The 22,386-nt window shown below is 37.5% G+C and overlaps 1 protein-coding gene across 1 annotated transcript; it reads left to right on the plus strand.

Annotated features, from left to right (window-relative positions):
- The first annotated feature begins 1,723 nt into the window (after nt 1-1,723).
- Nucleotides 1,724-20,630, plus strand: LOC145769442 (ribosomal oxygenase 2-like). The gene is made up of 9 exons (XM_082581084.1): nt 1,724-1,896; nt 8,177-8,392; nt 13,958-14,142; nt 14,452-14,644; nt 16,133-16,328; nt 16,692-16,843; nt 17,478-17,634; nt 18,110-18,336; nt 18,856-20,630. The coding sequence occupies exons 1-9, from the start codon at nt 1,885-1,887 to the stop codon at nt 19,021-19,023; spliced, it is 1,506 nt and encodes a 501-aa protein (XP_082437210.1). The 5' UTR covers nt 1,724-1,884; the 3' UTR covers nt 19,024-20,630.
- The last annotated feature ends 1,756 nt before the right edge of the window (nt 20,631-22,386 follow it).

Genomic DNA, 22,386 nt, shown 5'->3' on the forward strand with positions numbered 1-22,386 from the left:
GACCTCAGCGAAACGTAGTTTTACAGCCTATTAGAAAGTGTGATTTTTTTAAAAGAATTTGTGCTAAGAAATGGCAGGAAACTGTTAAAAATAAAAACTAGAAAAAAAGACAAGAATTTGCAACTGAGCTAGGACAAAACAATCATCTGAGATGGATCTAAAATACAAGAAATTAGATTCTAGCGGCACATATAAGTATTAAAATTCAAAGAAAATGAAGGGGTGTACCAGCAAACATCTATAGGATTGGCCCATGATACAAGAGAAGGATCCCCAGAGGATACAAACTGATATGAATAAATCAACAAGTGAATAAAAAAATAACAGTTAACCTCTCAAGTACATGTAGCTCCACACAGAGTGAAATTTACATGCCTTTTGACTCTTTTTTATTTCTTTAAAAGTATTATTGACTCAAAAAGAATGTCTAAAAAGACATTACGAAAAGTAACTACGGACAAAGGCCAGTGTTTCGATCTTCCGATCTCTTCAGCGTAGTAAAGTGAAAGTTGTCTTGAACTTGAAGCGTTGGTTGAGATGATGATTTGAAACTTGAGTGATTGTTGTGAGACAATGAGCCTGGATTTAAGTTTTAAAGTTGGACCTCAGCGAAACGTAGTTTTACAGCCTATTAGAAAGTGTGATTTTTTTAAAAGAATTTGTGCTAAGAAATGGCAGGAAACTGTTAAAAATAAAAACTAGAAAAAAAGACAAGAATTTGCAACTGAGCTAGGACAAAACAATCATCTGAGATGGATCTAAAATACAAGAAATTAGATTCTAGCGGCACATATAAGTATTAAAATTCAAAGAAAATGAAGGGGTGTACCAGCATTATAATTAATAATATAATGCATATAATTAATATTTTACTCCGCATTCTGGGATGCAACCTAGTTCGTACCCTGAACAGTTCGTACCCTCACTTCGTACCCTGAAATAATCGAGAGAAAACATTAAAAAAAGCGGAAGTCGCTGATCGCAGTTTCCGCAAACATTTTAAAATTTTCCCCCTGAAAAGATCGAGGGAAAGATAGCACAAAGCCGAAGTCGCTGATCGCAGTTTCCGCTAACCTTAACAGTAACCCTATCCTAACGCTAACTCTCACTCATCGCAGTTTCCGCAAACATTTTTCCGCTAACCCTAACCATAGACTACCGTAATCTATGCTCTAACCCTAACCTTCGCTGATCGTAGTTTCCGCAAACATTTTTCCGTAGTTTCCGCTAACCCTTACCCTAACTTTAAGTCTCTAACCATAAAGTAATCTATGCTCTAACCCTAATCCTCGCTGATCGCAATTTCCGCTAACTGCAGTTTCCGCTAACCTTTACCTTAACCATAGAGTAATCTATGCTCTAACCCTAACCCTTGCTGATCGCAGTTTCCGCAAACATTTTTTCGTAGTTTTGCAGTTTCCGTTAACTGCAGTTCCCGGTAACCTTTACCTTAACCATAGAGTAATCTATGCTCTAACCCTCGCTGATCGCAGTTTCCGCAAATATTTTTCCGCTGTTTCATTTTTCCGCCGTTTCCGCTAACCCTAACCCTCGAGTTTGTTTGCGGAAGCTCCGATCAGCGAGTTCGGCTTTGTGCTATGAAACTGCGATCAGCGACTTCGGCTTTTTTTTAATTTTTTCTCTCGATCTTTTCAGGGTACGAACTGAGGGTACGAACTGTTCAGGGTACGAACTAGGATGCACCCCGCATTCTGGCTACTCTTCCAGTTAGCCTACCACTTGCACCAATGAAAGATCTTTTTCTGCTCTTCGAAGACTTAAACTTATTTAAGAAATTCAACCTCTGAAAACCGATTAAATGGTTTGGCTTTGCTTAATCTGTATAGAAAATTGGTCCCAACTGTTGAGGATGTCATTAACAAGATGTGTGAAAAGGTTCGTCGACTTCCTTTTTCCCTTTAGTTTCATCAGTATCAATGATTTTTTGCATTCTTATTGCTTGTGTTGATGAATTTTTCATAGCTGTTAGCTGTAAGCATGATTCTACTAATTCGACATGTTAAAGCAATTCTGGTGCTTTATCTTTTAAAATGAGTAAGAACTTGTGTGTCATATTATGCTTTATAATTCGAATGACCTTTCATCATTCATATAGCAGGGCAGGCCCGTAACTAAGGGGGCGCAGGGGGGGCGAAGCCCCCCCTGCAATAATGTTGGCCCCCCCTGGAAAAGTAATGTTAATTTGCTCTGTTCGCTAACTTTTCAGTTTTATACCCAATTTTCTTGTGTTGTTTAATTGTAAATATTGTGTGTCTAATGGTGTGGTTGAATGTTGTGTTAAACAGACAGACTCGTGATTTATTGCTGGTAAGATCCAAAGTAAGCCTACACCAGTTTCCAACTGAGCTAAGCAGTATGATAGCCGATCAGTCTCCAGAATACTGTGCAGTTGACTGCCGTCTGCCACTAAGCATTATTAAAGTACCGGACAACCACCTTGGCATTTGCGTTCCTGGTGTGCTTCTATTATAGCTTACTTGCAGTTTGAAACTTAAATTGGCAGACAATTCATGGTTTTACACATCTGTTCTTGTCCTTTCAAGAAAAAATGAAAACTTCCTGGACAGTGAATCGCTAATTCCATCATATACGAAATTGAAGATAGATATTCCATCAGAGGCGGAATAGCAAGTCGCAAAACAGTTCTTACATGACCATGTGGAAGTTGCAGAACACCAGGATTCCAATATAGTACTGAAAGAACTGTACAATCAACGACTGGCATTCTTGAATGTATATAAGCTTGCCGCTACTGTGGCATCATTCGGGTCCAGTAGTGCGGTTTGTGAGAGTGGCTTCTCGGTCTTATCTCGGATAGACAAGCCTACACGCAGGTCTATGTTCCGGGCGAACTTGGTTCTGTTGGCGTTTGAAAGGGAAATGATCGAGAAAATAGACGTGGACGTTTTTGTTAATAGATTCAGTGAAGTCCATCCACGCCTTCTGTTAAGGTAGGACCTAACCTATCTATGACGAGGATACATTTCACTGATGGTGTGAAATAGATTCTCACTATTATCATTAAAGGATTGATCTTGAAGAGATGATTGTTGATTCTGCAGTCTGCACTAGAAAAAATGAGGTGCAATTTGTACAATTATTTGAAAAACGATGAGTGACAGGTGCAGCGGCTGCAGCCCTATTTGATTATAGTTAAGCGCCTATTTTCTATGTATAGGTCTAGTACATTTTGTGTGATTTGTGCAGCGCATTATGTAAATAAACTAAAACAAACTCGAAGTCCAGGAAAGGCAATGAATTAACTAACTAAAGAATCAACTACAAAATCATAAATTTCGCTGCGGTTTCTTTGCCAATTTTTAATTATTTTATTACTAGTTGATGGTCGGATGTTTCAAAAATGATTTTGCTTCTCAATTTCTATGCTGTCGTCATTATAACTGTTTAAGCTACAGCATGTAATTCACTCTATAATGCCAGCTCACGATGCTGTTTCTATAATAATCTACCGTTATGCTAATGTAAACGCTGTATTACGATTAATGTTTTTACGTAAATATACCCACATTGTGTACAAACGTCGTTTTCGTACATGATACGGAAGGTAAAAGCTGGCCCCCTCTAGAATATTTATTGCCCCCCCTAGTGCCCCAAGCTAGTTACGGGCCTGTAGCAGAGTGTGACCGCTCTACAACTGTTCAGTATCCATGGTATCCAGCTAACTCGTGCAGTCGATGGAAACACCGCAATATCTACAGCTGTGAAAAATTGCACTAACCTTTTACAGCCTATACCCGATTTCAGTGATTCGTTATACAAAACTTGAATATATCAGAAATAAAGTAACTTCTTTGTCTCAAAGCATTTTGTCTGACACTCATTAAGATGTATGACGTCTATGACGTTACATTTTTTAAACTTCGGGTTAACTTTAAAACATAAAAGTAATAAGATCGTTTTTTGAATCAATTAAGGAGAAAATTGATAAATAATAAAACTGTAATAACTTCGCAAAAAAAAGCAATCAACCTATGTCTCTAAAAAAAGTTTGCCTAATTTTAAACGAAACTGCATTAAAAGAGCTAGTTTTGCCAATACCAAACATTCAAATATCTCAGTCAGGAATTAGCAACAAGAAAACATAAAGACTTCAGCTTTATTTTCGAAAAATGCCGAAGAAAACATGATCTTATTCTTTTGCTATGCCACCAGACAGCACCATTTTACAGGAATATTCATACCCACATTTTTGTTGAAAATGCTCTCAGAATGCACCAAATTCAAAGTAATTTTTCAAAATTTTCTGGGGGAGACCCCCCGCCGATAAGTGTCCTTTGGCGAGTGCGCCGTCGGGTTTCGTCCGCCGGCCGTCAAAACCTCTCCCTTTCACAATTCCTGGCTACGCTACTGATAATGGTACGTTCGTCTGACTTTACACCGCAAATTGAAAATAGCACGTTGCGTATTGCAGTGCTGATAAATAAACGCATTTCATTTTCACATGCTTTTTCTTGAAGGGGCGGCAAAATCTGAATCCGCCCCGGGTGGCACATTCCCTAGCTACGCCACTGTTCTAAACCCTAAAGTTTGCAAAGAGCAGTGGGATGGCGCGATGGATAAGGCGTTGGCTCTCCAATTATGCAAACCTGATTCGACTCCCAGCTTCAACTGGTTGTTGAAAACACCACTCATCTCTACCTGGGGTGTAGTGGGCGTAATTACTGCAGGAAAGGCGAGAGAAAAGAACTGGCCGCCTTCCCTAGGTACTCTCCTTAGTGCTGAAGGCTTAGTACAATGAGAACCCTATCTTCTCATACCCAACCCAACGCTTGAATGAAGTATGACTTAAATATTTCTGCACTGGTCACTGGAGATGCATTCGTTGTACCCTTGTGCTGTACTTTTATGTTTGTAGATATTAACAGCAAACGCAATACTTCATAATCAACACGACACGTTGCAAAAGGGGATGAGAGCTTCATCAACACCATCAGGACATCATCATCTACCAGCTCATCCATTCCATCACCCACCAGGACAAGAAACAATAACTTAAACTGGATATCAAACCTTAATCGTCTTAGGCTACTGTGTGATGTGCAGTCTAACCATAGAAAGAGCTCAACACCTGCTCTCCTGGGCCACATTAAAACGGGCTTTTGCCTGAGGATGGGTTTCTTTTATGTCCGGTTTTCTTTCTCCATCCTATTATTGTTATATGACTGCTCAACCACATCAATATTGGAACTGGCAAATTCAATCCACAACACTTTTCATTAGGCTGTTATTCATTACTACATGACATGTGTGCTTCTCTGTTTTTGTTTTATTTTGTGCTACTGTATTTGTTTTTTTGGGTTTTGTGGCCATGCTAACTACTGATATATATAGCCTACTACAGAATAGCCTACTACATAATTTTTCATTCAGACACGTTTTAAACCTTTCAAGGTTTTGCCACCTTTTCCCGTTCGTTAACGTGCTGATGGTTTATATCGATTTTTGTAGTTAGTATCTTTTTCGTCCCGGACGCGTTAATGACGAAAAATAAAATGATTGATTGATAGACAGGGTTCGACCTTAACTTTTTTTTGCACTGGCCAACCGGACCAGTGGCTCACCATTTGCACTGGTCCGTCCCGTTTACTGATAAAAACAAGATTGTCGTGGGAAGCACGAGGCCAACCCAGGGAAAACCACCTTAAAACGACAATAATGAATGGTGGCAATAACAGTACCAACAGTTTATCTAGGCAAGACATTCAATCTACGTTGAGTCTTCAATCTACTTGGGGCTCTTTTTCAATTTCTGAATTCGATGATAGGTCATAGACTCATAATCGGAATCTGATGATGGGACAATCACGGGGTCATAATCAGAATCCGTATGTGTTTGTCTGGCCTTGTAAACATGTAGCCAGTGTCGGGCCTTCTTGAACTCACAGATGAATTGTTTGCCAGCCATGGATGTATGGCAGGTTTGGGGTCAAAACTAGGCTACCAGAGCTCATGTGTTGTTGCGCTTACCCTTTTCTTATGATTTAACATTTGATGTTGCGACTGCCTTTTTCTTACAGTTTAACATGCACGGATCACGTGTTTTGTTGTTTGAAGAGAAGCGCGAACGAGAACCACACATTCTAAACGATGAAACGACATAAAACGATGATATTTTTGCACTGAACAGTCAGACCAGTGCGAAACGATTCGTACTGGTCCGCGGGGAACTGGCACTAGACATTGGCCAGAGGACCAGTGCTAAGATCGAACCCTATAGATATTGTATAACAACGTTCTATGATAGGAATTGTGGTAGAGCCAGAATTGCCATTTGGTATATTTATATACTAAATTTTACAAATCTGATAGCCTATATTGTTTTTACGCAATGGTAATTAAAGTTTTCGTTTGGTTTATTTTTTAATATTCAATTTTATTTTTCATTGCTGGTACGAACATGTACAAAACTTCGGTTCTTCTCTCATGTTGTTGCTATTATACCGTATCAGGGCAGCACCCTTCGGTTAATCATTGCCTAATTTCATCGTCAATGGAGACCAAACCTTCCAATCCATGAGGTGGTTTGTACCATAGCTGACTTACTAAATCGTCTATGTTTGTACAGCAGGCAATTCTTGATATGTGGGCTGGCAACTGCATTTAACCACATTCACATGTAGCACTCTCTGCCAAGCCCCAACGCAATATGTTTGCACAATTACATCTAACACCAGTGAGTAAGTGGTTACGCTTTGATGTGGCAAGTCTAGAGAGGCCATAACCCAACTGGTTTTCAGATGGATATCTAAATACTTGACGAAGTGGAGATGTGCTACTTGACCATTGTTTATACTACTGTTTACTAGGGTGACCACCAGCAGGTGGTGTGCAGCACGTACATTCGTACAAATGGCTTTATGGATTTTAAGTGTTGTTTTTCAGGTTTTCCCATTGTGAGACATGTAGCAAATGGCCAGGGTTTAGGAAAAGGATAGCATGATGATGCATCTAGTGTAGCTGAGTCAATATCTGCATCTAAAAATATAAAGAGAATGATAAGTAAACACACATCAGCAGCCACCGAATGGAGTGGTAGAACCACTGATCTATGTGGACACGTTTTTATCAACCATAACTAGAGCTCGACCGATATATCGGTCAGCCGATATATATCGGCCGATATCAGATGTAGCCGATATATTGTATCGGCTAGTTTTCGCCGATAAACATCAGCCAGCAAAAGCAAACTCAAAACCAGCCATACATGCCTTTAGAAGAAACACAAGTTGCTCAAACGTGCTTGCATAGCACGAACAATTGTTTCGAGAATATGATTTCCCGCCCATTCTAGTGCGCGCATCTAGAAAATGTTAATACTGCATCCCTTGGTTTCCATTCAAGCAGGAAAACTTTTGAGTTTTACGTTGCTTCAATGATTGATGACATTGAATCAGTGTAACAAAGGTGCATTTTTCGCTAAGAATCGATGGGAGTACCGGTGTACTTCTACACTAACCACGCGCAACTTATTTCAAGTCTTACGTCACAATGTCTGGCTTTGATCTTCGAGTGATATTGATAAGGCAAGATTCGTTACAAAATTAGATCATACGAGTAGGCTATCACAGCAAGATGCAGCAAAATTTGTCAAGTTTTGGTATTACACTAAGAAAGAAAAGGCCCAGGGAAAGTTAACTTTCGCTCGCATGACATGCAAAAATAAACCCAAAGAAAAAATCCTGGTGAAACTTTGCACAGAAGAAAATAGTAGCGTCATTGTAGAAGTTTTCCGACCCGTGCCCAGAGCATTGTGACGCAAGAAGCCACACGCCCTTTTCGGTGGAAGTTAATCAGTTATGCGGCGTATTGCAGCTACACGGCGCTTTGACTCTCCAAGCGCACCTCGTTGGTCTGATGAAAGCCTTCGCTGAAGTTTTAAAAAGCCTTACAAACCGTAGCCATAGCTCTTAAATGGCGAAGAATTCAGACCGGACACGTTTGTCCGCCGTCAGCAAAAACGAATTTCGAGGCCCTGGGTTGTAACAAACTTTTCGTAGCTGATATATATCGGTATCGGCCTAAAAATTTCATAAATATTGGTATCGGCCTGAAAAAGTTATATCGGTCGAGCTCTAAGCATAACATTATTTTGTGTTTTGTGTAGATACTTAGATTGGGTATATTTAAATGACAGGCTATGCAAGCATTAAATCAATGCGAAGACTCTTCACCGCCAAATAAGAAGTTGTTAATGACTTCTCCGGCTACCACTCCATCAGAGGAAGGTCCCTTTGATTTCACCTCACCCCATAACTTTTTTTCATCATTAATATCACCAGCATGTTCAGTCGACACTTTTTTCAGTAAATATTGGGAAAAGAAATCTTTGCACATAAAAGCTTCATCAAAGGTGAGATAAATATTGAAATTTATTGTAGACCTAGTCCTACACCTACTCTGCATCATATAAATATGTGTAACAATCAATATTCAATATGCGTAGTCCCGCTGCAGGCTATATTTTTGTTCTAGAATAGGTAAACTATTTTATTGTGTAATTTTGTTGTGCTGTTGGGATGACCACTGACCGATACCGTAGTAACCTTTAGTTACACAATCTTTTATTGTGAAATCTGCTTTTAGAAAATTGTTTCTACGTTATATTCTCGAAACTTCTTTGACTTGTTGACCAAAAGAATGAATTCTTGTGATGTAATATTAGCTCAGTCTCTGGAAGCTTCTGGTCCAAGCAAACCTATTATAACCACGTGACTTGATTATTAATATTATATATTAGAGTTGTATATTATGGGACATAAACTCTAAAGTTTTTGCTCGAAGTCAATCTTTATACCATCAACGACTAGCTATCTCCCACACAGCATTACAATTTCATATTACAATTTATTTGTTGCAGAACCGGTTTTCGTTCATAGAGAACTCATCAGTACAACTATTAATAAATTATAATAAACATTTAATTAAAGTAGAGATGAAATTATCAGCTTTAACAATAGTTAATCGTCCAACATTGAATGATTTATCTCCAATTCCAGCAAGATCATAAAATTTCCATTTCTTTATTCCACATTCGTATTCCATTTTTTTTGATTTTCTTCTTTTTAAAAGCATTTACGCAGTGGCTTCAGATTGTAAAAGTTGAATGGAATTTTACAAAAGCTGCAGTGCTGTATATCGAAAACGAACAACTGTTAACAATCTCAAATGAATTACTGAAATGGCAAAACACATTCAATGATGCATGAAAGCAGCTCAACAGAGCGAACGATCGAAAGAAGCCAAATAAGGTAATGCTATGTGGGAGATTTTTATAAAAGCTACGTCAATAGACCGGTTACACAATCGTGCAAAGCTGCAAAAAGGCTGCAAAACATTGCAGTCAATGAGAAGGGTAGAGAGTCTAGAGACGACTAAGAACTGGGTGCTAAAGAAAACCATGATAAAAATAGTGAAAAGATGCTAAAGTCATACAGATATACAGCACTGCAGCTTTTGTAAAATTCCATTCAACTTTTACAATCTGAAGCTACTGCGTAACTGCTATTAAAAAGAAGAAAATCAAAAGAACTGGAATATGAATATGGAACAAGAAATAAAAATTTTATGATCTTGCTGGAATTGGAGATAAATCATTCAATGTTGGACGATTAACTATTGTTAAAGTTGATAATTTCATCTCTTCTTTAATTAAATGTTTATTATAATTTATTAATAGTTGTACTGATGAGTTCTCTATGAACGAAAACCGGTTCTGCAACAAATAAATTGTAATATGAAATTGTAAACTAATGCTGTGTGGGAGATAGCTAGTCGTCGATGGTATAAAGATTGACTTCGAGCAAAAACTTTAGAGTTTATGTCATTTATTGATTCGTTGAAGTTTAGATTTGTGATTGCCCATAGAGGAAGTGCCTTAGTGCCTGATCCTTTCTATGACTTTAGCATCTTTTCACTATTGTAGGCTATATTATGGGGATTAGAAGTTTTAATGAAAAGTATATTCAAGACAAAAGTAGAAATCTAGCAGATATGAAATAGATTGTAAAAGTGGAAGTTATTGCCGATTGTAAAGTTGCTGTTGCGAGTAGTAGTATAATAGTACATATTTATTTTAAAATTGAATACGTTTGCTGTTCAGACTTTGATTTCTTTATGTGCTGGAAGCAGGCTTGCCAGATTTTTTTTACAAAAAGTAGCAAAATGGATTTGAAAGTAGCCCAATTTCTGCGCGATGTTTTTCTTTCAAGGAAAACTGTATTTTGTATGTTGCATAATTTTCCAACATGTCCCAATTGTAAGATATTGCATTGTATATCAGTTCCTACTGTACAATTAAACTTTACAACCTTAAATTACCTAAACAGAAAAAAGATTATAGGCTACAGTATTGACAGTCAGTAATCGGAAAGACCACAAGAACTATATATAATACAATCTTGAGCAGAAATATATGCAAAATAATGCTTACACCAACACACCAAGAAATGAACACCAATACTGTTAATTGTTTTAATGAAACCTATACGAGTACTAAAAAAAAAGTCTATTGATTGTTTTACAATACCACTAAGTGATGTATATATATAACCAAAAATGTCAACATAAATCTTACAATACCCACATGGCAATGACAAACCTCACGGAGGTAAGAGTTATTTATGCATTCATATCTAGGTAGTGCTGCATAATTGTGCTCATTGAAATATTCATTACTATCAAATATCTCTATGAATACTCAGTATATGTGATCTAGACAGTTTTGTTCATGGCAAGTTGAAAATGGATATATATTGTAAGGTTTAAAACACAGAAGAAAGTGAGCAATGATGGTAGCACAACAAAGATTAACGAGAAGAGTTTAGTTGGTAGCGCCAACCAGAGGAAAACTGGTCACAAAATTGGTTTTAACGTCACTCAATTAGCTTTATTGTGCTACCATTGTTGCTGACTTAAAATATTAAAAGACTGTCACAGCTAGCCTCCATTGGGCTAATAAGATTTGCTACATTACTACCCAGTGGCGTAGCCAAGGGGGGGGGGGGTTTTGGGGGTTACAACTCCCCCCTTTGGCACGCGGGTGACGTCACGATATTGAGAATGATGCTTTCAGTCTAAAAAAAATTGCCTAATTTTAAACAAAACTGCATTAAAAGAGCGAGTTTTGCCAATACCAAACATTCAAACATCTCAGCCAGGAATTTGCAACAAGAAAACATAGAGACTTAGCTTTATTTCCGAAAAATTTCGAAGAAAACATGATCTTATCCTTTTGCTATGCCACCGGACAGCACCATTTTACAGGAATATTCATACCCACATTTTTGTTGAAAATGCTCTCAGAATGCATCAAATTCAAAGTAATTTTTCAAAATTTTCTGGGGGAGACCCCCAGACCCCCCGCTGCTGGGTCGTCAAAACCCCCCCCATTGAAAATTCCTGGCTACGCTATTGTTACTACCCACTACACCTCTAGTCTTTGTCTAATTAAACAATACCGTACATATCTTGTTTAAAGTTTACTAATTCAAACTTAAACCCAAATCTTAACCACAAAAAATAAGTCTATCACAAAATTCACACTCTAAGTCTAATCTATCAATAGCAACTACTTACAAAACCCCCTGGGAAACTTCTGCCTTATAACAACAAACGCATAGATCTAGATGCTGATAGTGAGGCGACAATAGCCAATTACTCGAGTTCGACTCGGTCAAGGCCAACTGGGTAAAACTCAGCAAGACGCTACTCGCTCATTGGCTAGGAACAGTACACGTGGTCACGTGGAAGGGGTCATCACGCCATTTTTACCAAAATAAGAGAGAAGAGAAAAAACGTAAATACGCTCCAAAGTGAGAGATGTGATGCAAGTCGATTATTCTGTGATTCTTTCCACTTTCATCTTTGTTAGGCATTGGGAAGTAAAAAGTAGCCCAAAAAGTCGCAAATTTCAAAAATCGCAAACCTTCAAATTCAAGTCGCGAAGCGAATTAAAAGTAGCCCAATTCGCGATAAGTAGCCCAATCTGGCAACTCTGGCTGGAAGCATAGACTCCTTAAGTAAAGGACTGGAACCTCCCATGCTCGGGGTTTGTAACTTGAGTCCTGGCTAAAATGACTTCTAGAGAAGCTAGAAACACAATCTTGGATTCCATATTAGGGTTTTTGAGGATGGCTACTTCAATAGTGTTACTTTCAACACCATCTGTGGTCATTTTCAAGGTCAAAATATATTTTATGATCAAATTACAGAATTTTGGTCATTTTTGCGTCTAAATCGTAAAGCAAAACTGTTTGAAAGAAGTCTGTGACGAAATATGATATTGTGCACCTACTGCATCTATTGTGTAAGATATTTTCTCTACACTACGTAAGTTCTTTTTATTTATTTTGGGAAATATTTTGGTGATTTCATATGCCCTTGCAAAACATTGCGGTTCCAAGCTTTTGTGACGTAACAATTTACTGAAATCATAGCTGTAATTTGCATGACAAGACTGAAATGCGTTGCCGGTTTCATTTTGCTGAGTTGTTATCATTTGTAGATGCACCTTTAGCTAGTAATAATGCTGCTTGTACTACTTTAGCTAACATTCTATTGAAAGCTGATGTCCTCAATGTAAGTGACAAAGAAAAGTCTTTGGGATGCCTCAGGAGGCAAGAAAAGCTTTCCAACTAGTGATAGACATTGTCTATTATGGTGTCATCTTGTTATGTATTGTCAATTTGTGTATTATATTGTAATCATAGACTCCTTTAGATAATAGCCATAGTGTTGAGAAATACATATGATGTTTATGTAATAGCATATTTCATCACAGACTTCTTTCAAACAGTTTTGCTTTACGATTTAGATGCAAAAATGACCAAAATTCTGTAATTTGACCTTAAAATATAATATTTTGACCTTGAAAATGACCACAGATGGTCTTGAAAGTAACACTATTGAACTAGCCATCCTCAAAAACCCTAGTAGGGAATCCAAGATTGTGTTTCTAGCTTCTCTAGAAGTCATTTCAGCCCAGAACTCAAGTTAATCCTTCAGACTCAAGTTACAAACCCCGAGATCGCAACATTCCAGTCCTTTACTTACGGAGTCTATGGCTGGAAGTGATAAACTACTCAACCATTTATCTGACTGTTTAATGTTTGATATTCCTATAAACTATGTCATCCATCTTTCCAAGGTGTCTTTACGTGTAAAAACTAGGAGTTGTGACAACGTGCTCCATATTTAGTGCAGTGCTTGTGCATGAATGCAGTATTACAGTTGCTATGAATTCATAATCTGCTGGTTTGTTTTTGTGACATTTTTAGATTGAACAATATTACAATTGTTTTAATGCCTAAGTTCAGATGGAACTGCCTGGTCAAGCCTCATGACATTAGTTTTAAGACTTTTTCATCCAGGCTCGAAATAATAGACATCAGTGAAGTACATATTTCGATTTGGCAGACTGAGATGGCTTGGACACTTTGAGCACAGCTCCAACTGGATCTAACATCAACATTGCAACACAGCGAGGTCAAGATAGACCAAAACTTACTCGAAAATAACTCGCAAAACTTGACCTTGCAGCCCTGAACATGGACTTTGAGGAAGTGGTGTACAGCTGAAAGACTTTGCTCTCGGCACACGTGTCGCACCCTTGACAAGAGGATTGATGCATGTATTATCAAAATTGGTTGATGATGGTGATGAAACTGCTGATTATTCATTTCTCCAAACATTTCATTTTCAACAATATATAAATGGTTATTTATATACTATAAATATTTATCATCTGGTGTTGAGGTGATTGACCAAATTAAACTATGACCAAAAGACCCAACACGAAACTATTTCTGTGTAATGCTTCTATTTTCAAGTTTATGAATGGTAAAATTACTACTAGGTTTGTTTGCATTGTAATACTCACAACATGTGAGTTATCATAAATATTTCTACTTCTACTCAGAACAAATCTTCTGACAAGGGTGAAGGAGAGTCAGTTTTGCGGAAAAATTATTTTGAACAATTGTTCAACTTCAAAGTTCTTAAAGAAATTATCAAAACAAAAGAGCTGAGACATTCAGTTGACATGGTGCTGTGCAAGTATTCTTATGGATTCCGTTCCAACTACGAAAAGTCTGGAATTATAAAGTATGGTAATGTTGCAAAAATACTTATTTATTATACTTATTTTTATTCCTATTTATCTCACAGTTTTGTTGCGTAGTCTTTTGTCAAACTAAAAATAGACAATCTCAGTGTCTTAATCACTACTATCAAAAAGTGCCAAGGCATGAGTGTATTGTATCTGGTCACTTGTCAATACATAAAACTCAACTATATGCCCAAATATAGATAAAACATGTCTATTGTCTACTGTCTAGGTATTTTTTCTCTGTTGTTTGTGTGTACTGTGTATGTATAATCAAAACGCCAAAACTTCTGTTGTGTATTTTGTAGATACAATAAGGTCAATCACCTGTTTTACAAAGAAAAGATGACCTTGCAATTCCATCAGCCCCAAAGGTTTCAAAAAGAATTGTGGAAAATTCAGGAAATGCTTGAATGCTTCTTTGGCTGTCTTGTTGGCTCCAACATTTACATGACTCCTAGTGTATCCCAGGGTCTTGCTCCACACTATGATGATGTTGAAGTAATGCTACCATGTACTTTTTAAATTAATTAGGTTTTCAATTGAATCTGTTGCTTCAAAGTGTGTTTTACTATTATTATACTGTACCTGAATTAAAATGTTACTACAAACCATTAATTACTGCGTATAAAAATACTGAATATAAATAGCATTTTCCTTTGCAACAATAAAGGCATGATATCTTAAGAGGGGATAAAGGATGTGATATTGTCATATTGCATAAAGCATGTGACATTTATAGCACTGAAGATGAAGACAGTACTGCACAGTTTTCGAAACATTTGTTTGCTGAACATGAGTTTAGTATCTACATTTTGGGGTCCACGTCTTTTAGGCGCAAACAGTTAGGCGCCGGTCAAATAGGCGCGGACACTGTGGCGTCTGGATATTTAGGTGCGGAGCACTGTGGCGCCCGTTCATTTAGGTGCTATTCCTAGTAAAGTCTGCAGATTGTATCAGCTTGGCAGGTAGGGCAATGCTTTTCAAACAAAATGTTATATTGAAAAGAAAAATATGTTGCTTTGTTAATGCGCGTGTGGAGATGAGGTCCGAGACAACGCTCTACTACTCTTGACTTGATATTAGCACATCTCCACAGGGCATTTGCTATGCATCCTGAACACAGGTTGCAGCCAGATAGAACCTTACTTAATCTGTTATCTTTCGCAATTACTTCTACTCGGGATGGATCGGTCGTGTGGCGAGTACGTATGAGACAACGCTCTAGTACATGAATACATTTCTATAGGTTATATGAACCCTGGCTACAAGTTGCAAGCATAATGATAATGGTGCGACTTCGCTCGTTATTAAACCTAGTCGGGTTTTGACAAAAAACTAAGTTACTCTTCATTCAAGCCTACCACCCGCTTGAATATAGGCTACTATATTTTTTACTGATGTTTACTATTTAGTGTAGTTATTATTAGACTTACTAAAAGTGAACTCAGTCATGTTCGGAAACTTGAAACCTGGACTAACAACAAATTAATGCCGAACACGCGCATTAAAATACAATATATATATTTTTCTGTTCAATATAACATTTTGTGTGAAAAGCATTGCCGATTTAAACAGCTTCACTCACGAAAGCCATGACATATTTTTCTGTTCAATACAACATTTTGTGTGAAAAGCATTGCCCTACCTGCCAAGCTGATACAATCTGCAGAATTTACTAGGAATAGCACCTAAATGAACGGGCGCCACAGTGCTCCGCACCTAAATATCCGGACGCCACAGTGTACGCGCCTAAAAGACTTGCTCCCACATTTTGGGCTCTTTTTTTTTTTGTTAGCATAACCAGGCGTTTCAACCATTTTGCTCCTAAGATAAAACTAGGTTAAAAGAGCACCTGAAAAGACTTGAAAAAGCATGGTAGGTCATTTACATTCACATGAAGACTGCAGTTTTATGGTCGTGGACTCTGAGTATTTGGATAACCAACCTTCCACAAAACCTCTATCTATTGACTTCGTTCTTTTATAGGTGTTTATTCTTCAACTTGAAGGGAGTAAAGTATGGAAGCTTTATCATCCTATTAAGACACTCCCGAAGGAATGTAGTAAAGATTTTAGCGCATCCATGATGAAGGAGACAACGTTGATAGAAGAAATAACTTTAAATGCTGGTGATGTGCTGTATTTTCCGCGTGGCACAATCCATGAAGCGAAAGTGCTTGACGGTAAAGTCTTTGTACTCAACATATTTGTTAATTTGACATCTCTTTCTTTGAATGTCATATATTCCAGACAGTTATCATAAAGTTTTTTTTTCATTCTATCTGGCACTGTGGCTATGGTATATTGTTTGAGAAGCTAAACTGTACTGACTAGTTAATATTGCCTATCAAACAACACGCGAAACAAAGTTGAAAATGTTGGTAGTGCTAATTGAATTCCCCATTTATAGTTATCAATCATTTTCATGATGTGTATCTCTTGTATCATACACATTGCGCTTGCCCTTCAGTACAGCACTTGGCTTTTGGGTAAGGTTTGGGTTTACAAGGAAAAGCAATTACATTAGTATGAACTATTTTTGACAGGTGTCGATCACTCTACTCATATCACGATTAGTACCTATCACAGTCATAGTTGGGATGAATATATCACTTCCACACTACCACACCTTGCCGATGAAATGAATAACACTGCGGCCGTTTTGAGAAGTGGTTTGTTGCCCAATTTCCATTTAAAGGTAGCATCCTTTTTTTTCATTCCCAGTGTGGTAAATTATTATTTACAAGTTACCGGCTTCTGCGGGGCCCGAGATCTGTAGAAGGACAGAGAGTAACCCCACCTGCTGTGAGCCGTTTGGATGAAATAAAGTTGTTGCCAGACATTTGTTTGCAAATGTTATTTGCAACCAACGAGCGAAAAAATGCTTACACGGTAAAACTAGCTCAAGGTTTTGACAAGTCCATCCTAAGCGATTTTCAACTTAACAATGTAATGGTGTTTAAAAATTTGGACCACTTAGAAACCCACCACTCTAAAAACAAATTGCAAGAAAAGTTGAGATTGTGCGTTTTATATGCCATATTGCAATAGTTTACAAACCTTTTGCTTTGGTGAGTCGACAAAACGTCCTACATTAATTTTGAGTGGTGTTCTAAATTTTAAACTAATTTTAGTAGGTAAGCGACCAAGTGTTGATATATTGTACTTTTGAGTCAGTGTATAAGAGTATGTTGACTGGTAACTGGATAAGAAGAACATCTAACTACACTTTCATTGCACACGCTCTTCCTTTAGCAGATAGTTCTGAATCTTGAGCTTATAGAATAGCCTGCACTTAATCCTTTAATTTTCATATTATTTTTAACTTCCAGGCTTCAAAGGAAGCGCACAAAAAGTCACTATCTGCCACACTTCAGGTCCTCAATGATGCCATGTTAAAATTTGCTGACTCTGACACAATTGATCCATTAACGTGTGATTTTTTTGCCAATCGATTGCCTCCTTTTGAATGGAAGAATGAACCCATAGGTAAGTTTTTCTCACTTTTCCTATTTAAACTCGGCTTTGCCGTGCCTCTACAGTATTTGCCAGTATGTTGGGTTTACTTGTTTTTTGCAACCCTAAATTCTTATTGTATTGCCATTCAAATTACAGTAACTGATGTTTTAATAAAATCGTTTGGATCCAGATTGCCTTGCCCGTGTAAATTGTCTGCTTGAAGCGATTGGGTGATTCATATTAATATTATGGGTGCATTGCTTACAAAATAGCATCAGTTTACCAGCTTTCAATTTTATTAATGAAAAGCTCACTTCCTTTTAAAACATTGTCCATCTCAAATGTTGTACGACAGCGTACTTCGACCTTAATGACTGGTAATGCTGTAAAAGCGAAATGTAATTTTGTTGAGGCTGATAACCTAATGCTGTTTTAGTAGCAACGCACTTACACAGTTAATTCATGGACAGTGCAGTACGATGGATTGAGATTTATGGTTTTTTAGGTAAAACTCCCTCATTGGATTGCGCTGTTCGGTTACGTCATCCTCATCATATTTTCATATCAAAACAAAAAGGATTATATGAAGAAGACGATGACGGAGATAATCTTAGCGAATTGGATGATGAGGAGACTGCAGCCGATTCTGAAGACGACGCAAAAGCTATTTTTGTTTATCACTCGCTATATAATAATCATTCTGATCACATGGTTGGAACACCTAAGCAAAAGGTGAGATGACAGTCAAAAGGGTGTAGTTAGTTATTTGGCCCCTTTTGCAAAGCTGTTAGCACAATACAACACAAATATGTTGCACTTTGGTGATCCTCGTATCATACTTACTCAGTTTGTTTTTCCCAGGGGTATCTATCACTATAGCTACCCAGTCAGCAAGTCAATCCTTTTTTATTTTTTTCAAAGAAGGACTGATTGGCTTGCTGGGTAGAACTTTTTGGTTTCCCTTTTATTTAATAACCCAGATATACTAGACTTGAGATGAATTGGCTGTTAACTTTTTCAAAGAGATAGAGAAGCCTAGTTTCCTGAAATGGCTATTCTGTTTGCAGATTCCGAATCCTTATTTGTACAATATTGTGCTTTTATAGTTCTAATTAAAGCATCACATAGGCTGTTTAATTATTCAAGATATGTAGCCCAAACCTATGCTTTTGGGTCATTGTTTTGGGATCAAGCGCGTTGGGTAAAGGGCATAGCTAGCCTATGTGTCAAAAGCATTGCGATGTTTTTCAGCCTTATGGTCTAAAATTCGATCCAGCTTGCTGGAGTGGGTTGATAAAGCTGCAACAAGCTACCAAAGAATTCGTTCCTGTGAAAGACTTGAAACTTCCCGATTTGATTGGTCATGATATGCTGGTGGGCTTGTGGAGCGAGGGAATCATTGAAACCAAGGACATTTAGTGCAATTATACACAAAGTTTTTGTTTCAGAAACAATTGTTTCGTAAGAGATGTGCTTTGGAAACTTGATAATAATCACGTAAAAAAGTTCACGATAATCACGCTTTAGCCTACAATTCAATTCAATTTATTTTTCTTTGTCAGAATACAAAAGAAATAATATTGTGAAAAAGAAATACAGTAACAAAACCAACAAAAGGAAAAGGTGGCAAAACCTTAATGGTTTAAGACGTGCATGAAAAGATCTAATATTGCGGTATATGCATCGATAAATATAGGCTAGTTTAGCACGGCCACCAAACCTGATACTTTAAAGCAGTGGTTCCCAACCGGGGTGCCAATTGCAATGTTCAAGGGTGCCGCGAGATATTTTAACTTTAACCCGTTAAGTGTGGAATTTATTTATTTATTTTAACTCTAATCTACGGTAGGCCTTTGTTTTCTCGCCCAGAAAAAACAGCGTGAAAGAGATTTTGACTCGTTGTTGTTCTTTCCATAAAAACGCTTGAAACGCATCATTATTGCCAGGTTTCCTGATTTTATTTTGCGTTTCACGGCGCACAAAGTCAAATTGCAGTGATGGATTATAGGATTGTGTGACCCAGCACGATTATAAAATTGCACGATTGTTTGCGAACCATTATAAAATAGAAACTTTTGCATGGGGAATACCATACCTGCGCATACAAACACGATAACCTACATAGCTAATCGAGAAAAGGCTAAGTTATAATTAATTTGTTCTTTATACTTATGAATATATTTTGTGACTTGCTTTGCGATTACAATTGGGTCTCCAAATTAGTGGATTTTTCGTACAAACGAACATTAAAACTAAAAACGAGAACGACTGCTTATAGTCGAGGTAGAAATGTGGGTGGCTTTGTCGAATGTGCCTCGAGATATTAAGGGACATTGTGCAAGAAGTCAAGCCCAAATTTCACACTAACTTTTGAATAAATACATTTATTTACGCGCGCTATAGCCTACTGTACAACTCATTCTGTGTTATTTCATACAGTTATTTGAAATACTGAAATCTCATAAAATTGACCCAGTTTTGCCAGGGTGCCGCAAACTATTTATTTCTTTGATAGGGTGCCGCAAGGTCAAAAAGGTTGGGAACCACTGCTTTAAAGCAAGTAGATGAATTAGTTAAGAATCAGTCGCCTCCTCGTTCCTGAAACAACTGGCGTGAGACGGTTCAGTCGACTCACCAAATCAGCAGGGCCCGAAGCGATAAATCCGTACAAACAATAATCCAAATGAATAAAGTCGAAACAGTCATAGCCTACAGCAAATAATTCAACAAATTCAAATAGAATACACAATTAGCAAATGGTCAAGAAGTATTTAACATAACCTTTTCCCATTGAACAGCTGAGGTGTTGCAACCGTGCCATAGTTTAAACTGATTGTCCTGCTTTGGTATCATCATGCACGCTATAACGTCCGCGTTTTGTCGCTTCTACCTTTCTATAGACCTCTGCTATGTTTGTCACATTGTCATGTATCGATATGATGGTCAGAAATAAAAACAAACTGAACTGAGCTTACTTTACAAAATGCAGTTAAAGAAAATCTCGCCTATACTTTCATGAGTAAATAAATGTTCACTTTGCTGAACTATTATGCCGATGTAGCAAGCACAGAGAAATAGTGCGTTAGACAAAGTAAAGAAAAAATAAATTGAAATAGGCTACAGTAGTAGGGGAAGGTTTGGTTAGTTGAGCCGGGTAACGGTTGATCCATCCTGTTTTATCGCAACGTCGTGCATGATTAGTCAACCGTTTCATAACGAAAATATGGAAAAACTTGAAGTCCATCAGCACATGTAGTTTTAGGGATTTTCTACAAGCAGAAAAATTGTGAAGCAGTTAAATGTAAAATGGTAGGTAAAAGTAGTTTTGAGAAAAATAAGAAATGTGTTATTTTTTTCTACGATGTTTCATCGTTGTCTTAATGGAAATACTGGGATAGGTGAGGGTAGGCTAACTTACTTTTTGTTTTAGTAGTTCTCGTTGCTTGATTAGCCAGTTGGTTCTTGGCAATTTTTCATGAATTTTGAAAATGGCGGCGATGTTAACAGTTGAGCCACTTGCAATGTTCACGGTTGAGCCATGCTTTTATCATAAGGAATGTAGTTTATGAGCCGATGGTCCTTACGTAGCCTACTGCTCTAATTTTGTTGTACCGTACTGTAATTGATGCGTAGAACTGGTGTCCTAGCCGGGGGGCGGTCCACTGCCCCCCTTAAACTTCCATAAGATTAGTTTTTTCTGTAATGCGCCAGTGTGGGGGTAATTTTTTTAGCACCCCCCCCCCCCCCCTTATATTTTTCTCGATAGCAACGCCACTGGTTGCTAATGTTCGTTTTCTTCACAAACCTCGCGAAATCGTTTCAGAAAGGTAAAAGCACCTTCGTGCAAAGTTTCCTATTCAATGATTCTCAGTGTTTTCAGAAATATAAATTTCTGTTCGTTCAGTGTTCACTGTTCTTTCATTTTAAGACACTAGACACAATACACAGTTTAAACTTTTTTTTGATTGTTTATTTGTAAGATGTTCAAGAGAAGAGTTTATTGTGTTTGATGCAGATTGAGCTCTGTTTTGGGATTGTTACGGCCAATCTCTGTACAAATCAAACGTCATATAAAACCGTTCAAGTCTACTGAATATTACGTCATGGAAGTTGCTAGAAAATGTGCCAAAATTGCACCATCGTTCATAGACTTGTGTCAAACTTGTTTGGACTTGTTTGGGCCTGTTTAAACAGGAAATATTACATCAGCTTTAAACACCTGTTGGAATGACTTCATAATTGTCTTTCATTTATTGCGTCACAGTACTGCATACGTGAATTTGAGATATTGCTATCTATTCTGGTCATTCGTAAAATGATTGTTTGAAAGTTGGCCGCACTTTTAACTGTTGGCTTAGTGCTTGCTAGCTGGACAAAGGTTCCGTCTTTTATCCAAGTAATCTGTTGTGTAGTGACAGTTTTTAGGTGTACGGCGTTGCACCAGTCATTTCGATAGCCTCGGGCTAATTTTACTGGAATACACTTTTGAATAGAAGTTCAAGTGTGTGTTTCTTCGGTCATTATATACAGACGAACGGATTAGGGAACTTTATGTTAAAATTTTCCCAAGAAGAGATTATGGTTTACCGCTGTGACCATAAAAAATAAAAGACGATTCTCTGTCTAGTGTTTGGCACAGAAGCACTTAGAAGCAAAGAAATAATAAAAGAAGATCTTATTGGTTGGTAGTCTAAAGAAGTAAAGAAAAGTAAAGACATTTCTTCTCAGTTTGGTACAGAAGAAAAATAACTTTGACATTTATTGGCAAGAAAGAAGATTAAA

Source organism: Aplidium turbinatum, chromosome 4, assembly GCF_918807975.1.
Source record: "Aplidium turbinatum chromosome 4, kaAplTurb1.1, whole genome shotgun sequence".
Lineage (NCBI taxonomy): Eukaryota > Metazoa > Chordata > Ascidiacea > Aplousobranchia > Polyclinidae > Aplidium > Aplidium turbinatum.

What these genes read in the sequence shown, in the direction of transcription:
- LOC145769442 (XM_082581084.1), top strand. An exon ending in ACATAAAAGCTTCATCAAAG is followed by an intron (nt 8,393 to 13,957) that starts GTGAGATAAATA and finishes ACTTCTACTCAG; the next exon opens with AACAAATCTTCTGACAAGGG. An exon ending in ATGGAAGAATGAACCCATAG is followed by an intron (nt 17,635 to 18,109) that starts GTAAGTTTTTCT and finishes ATGGTTTTTTAG; the next exon opens with GTAAAACTCCCTCATTGGAT.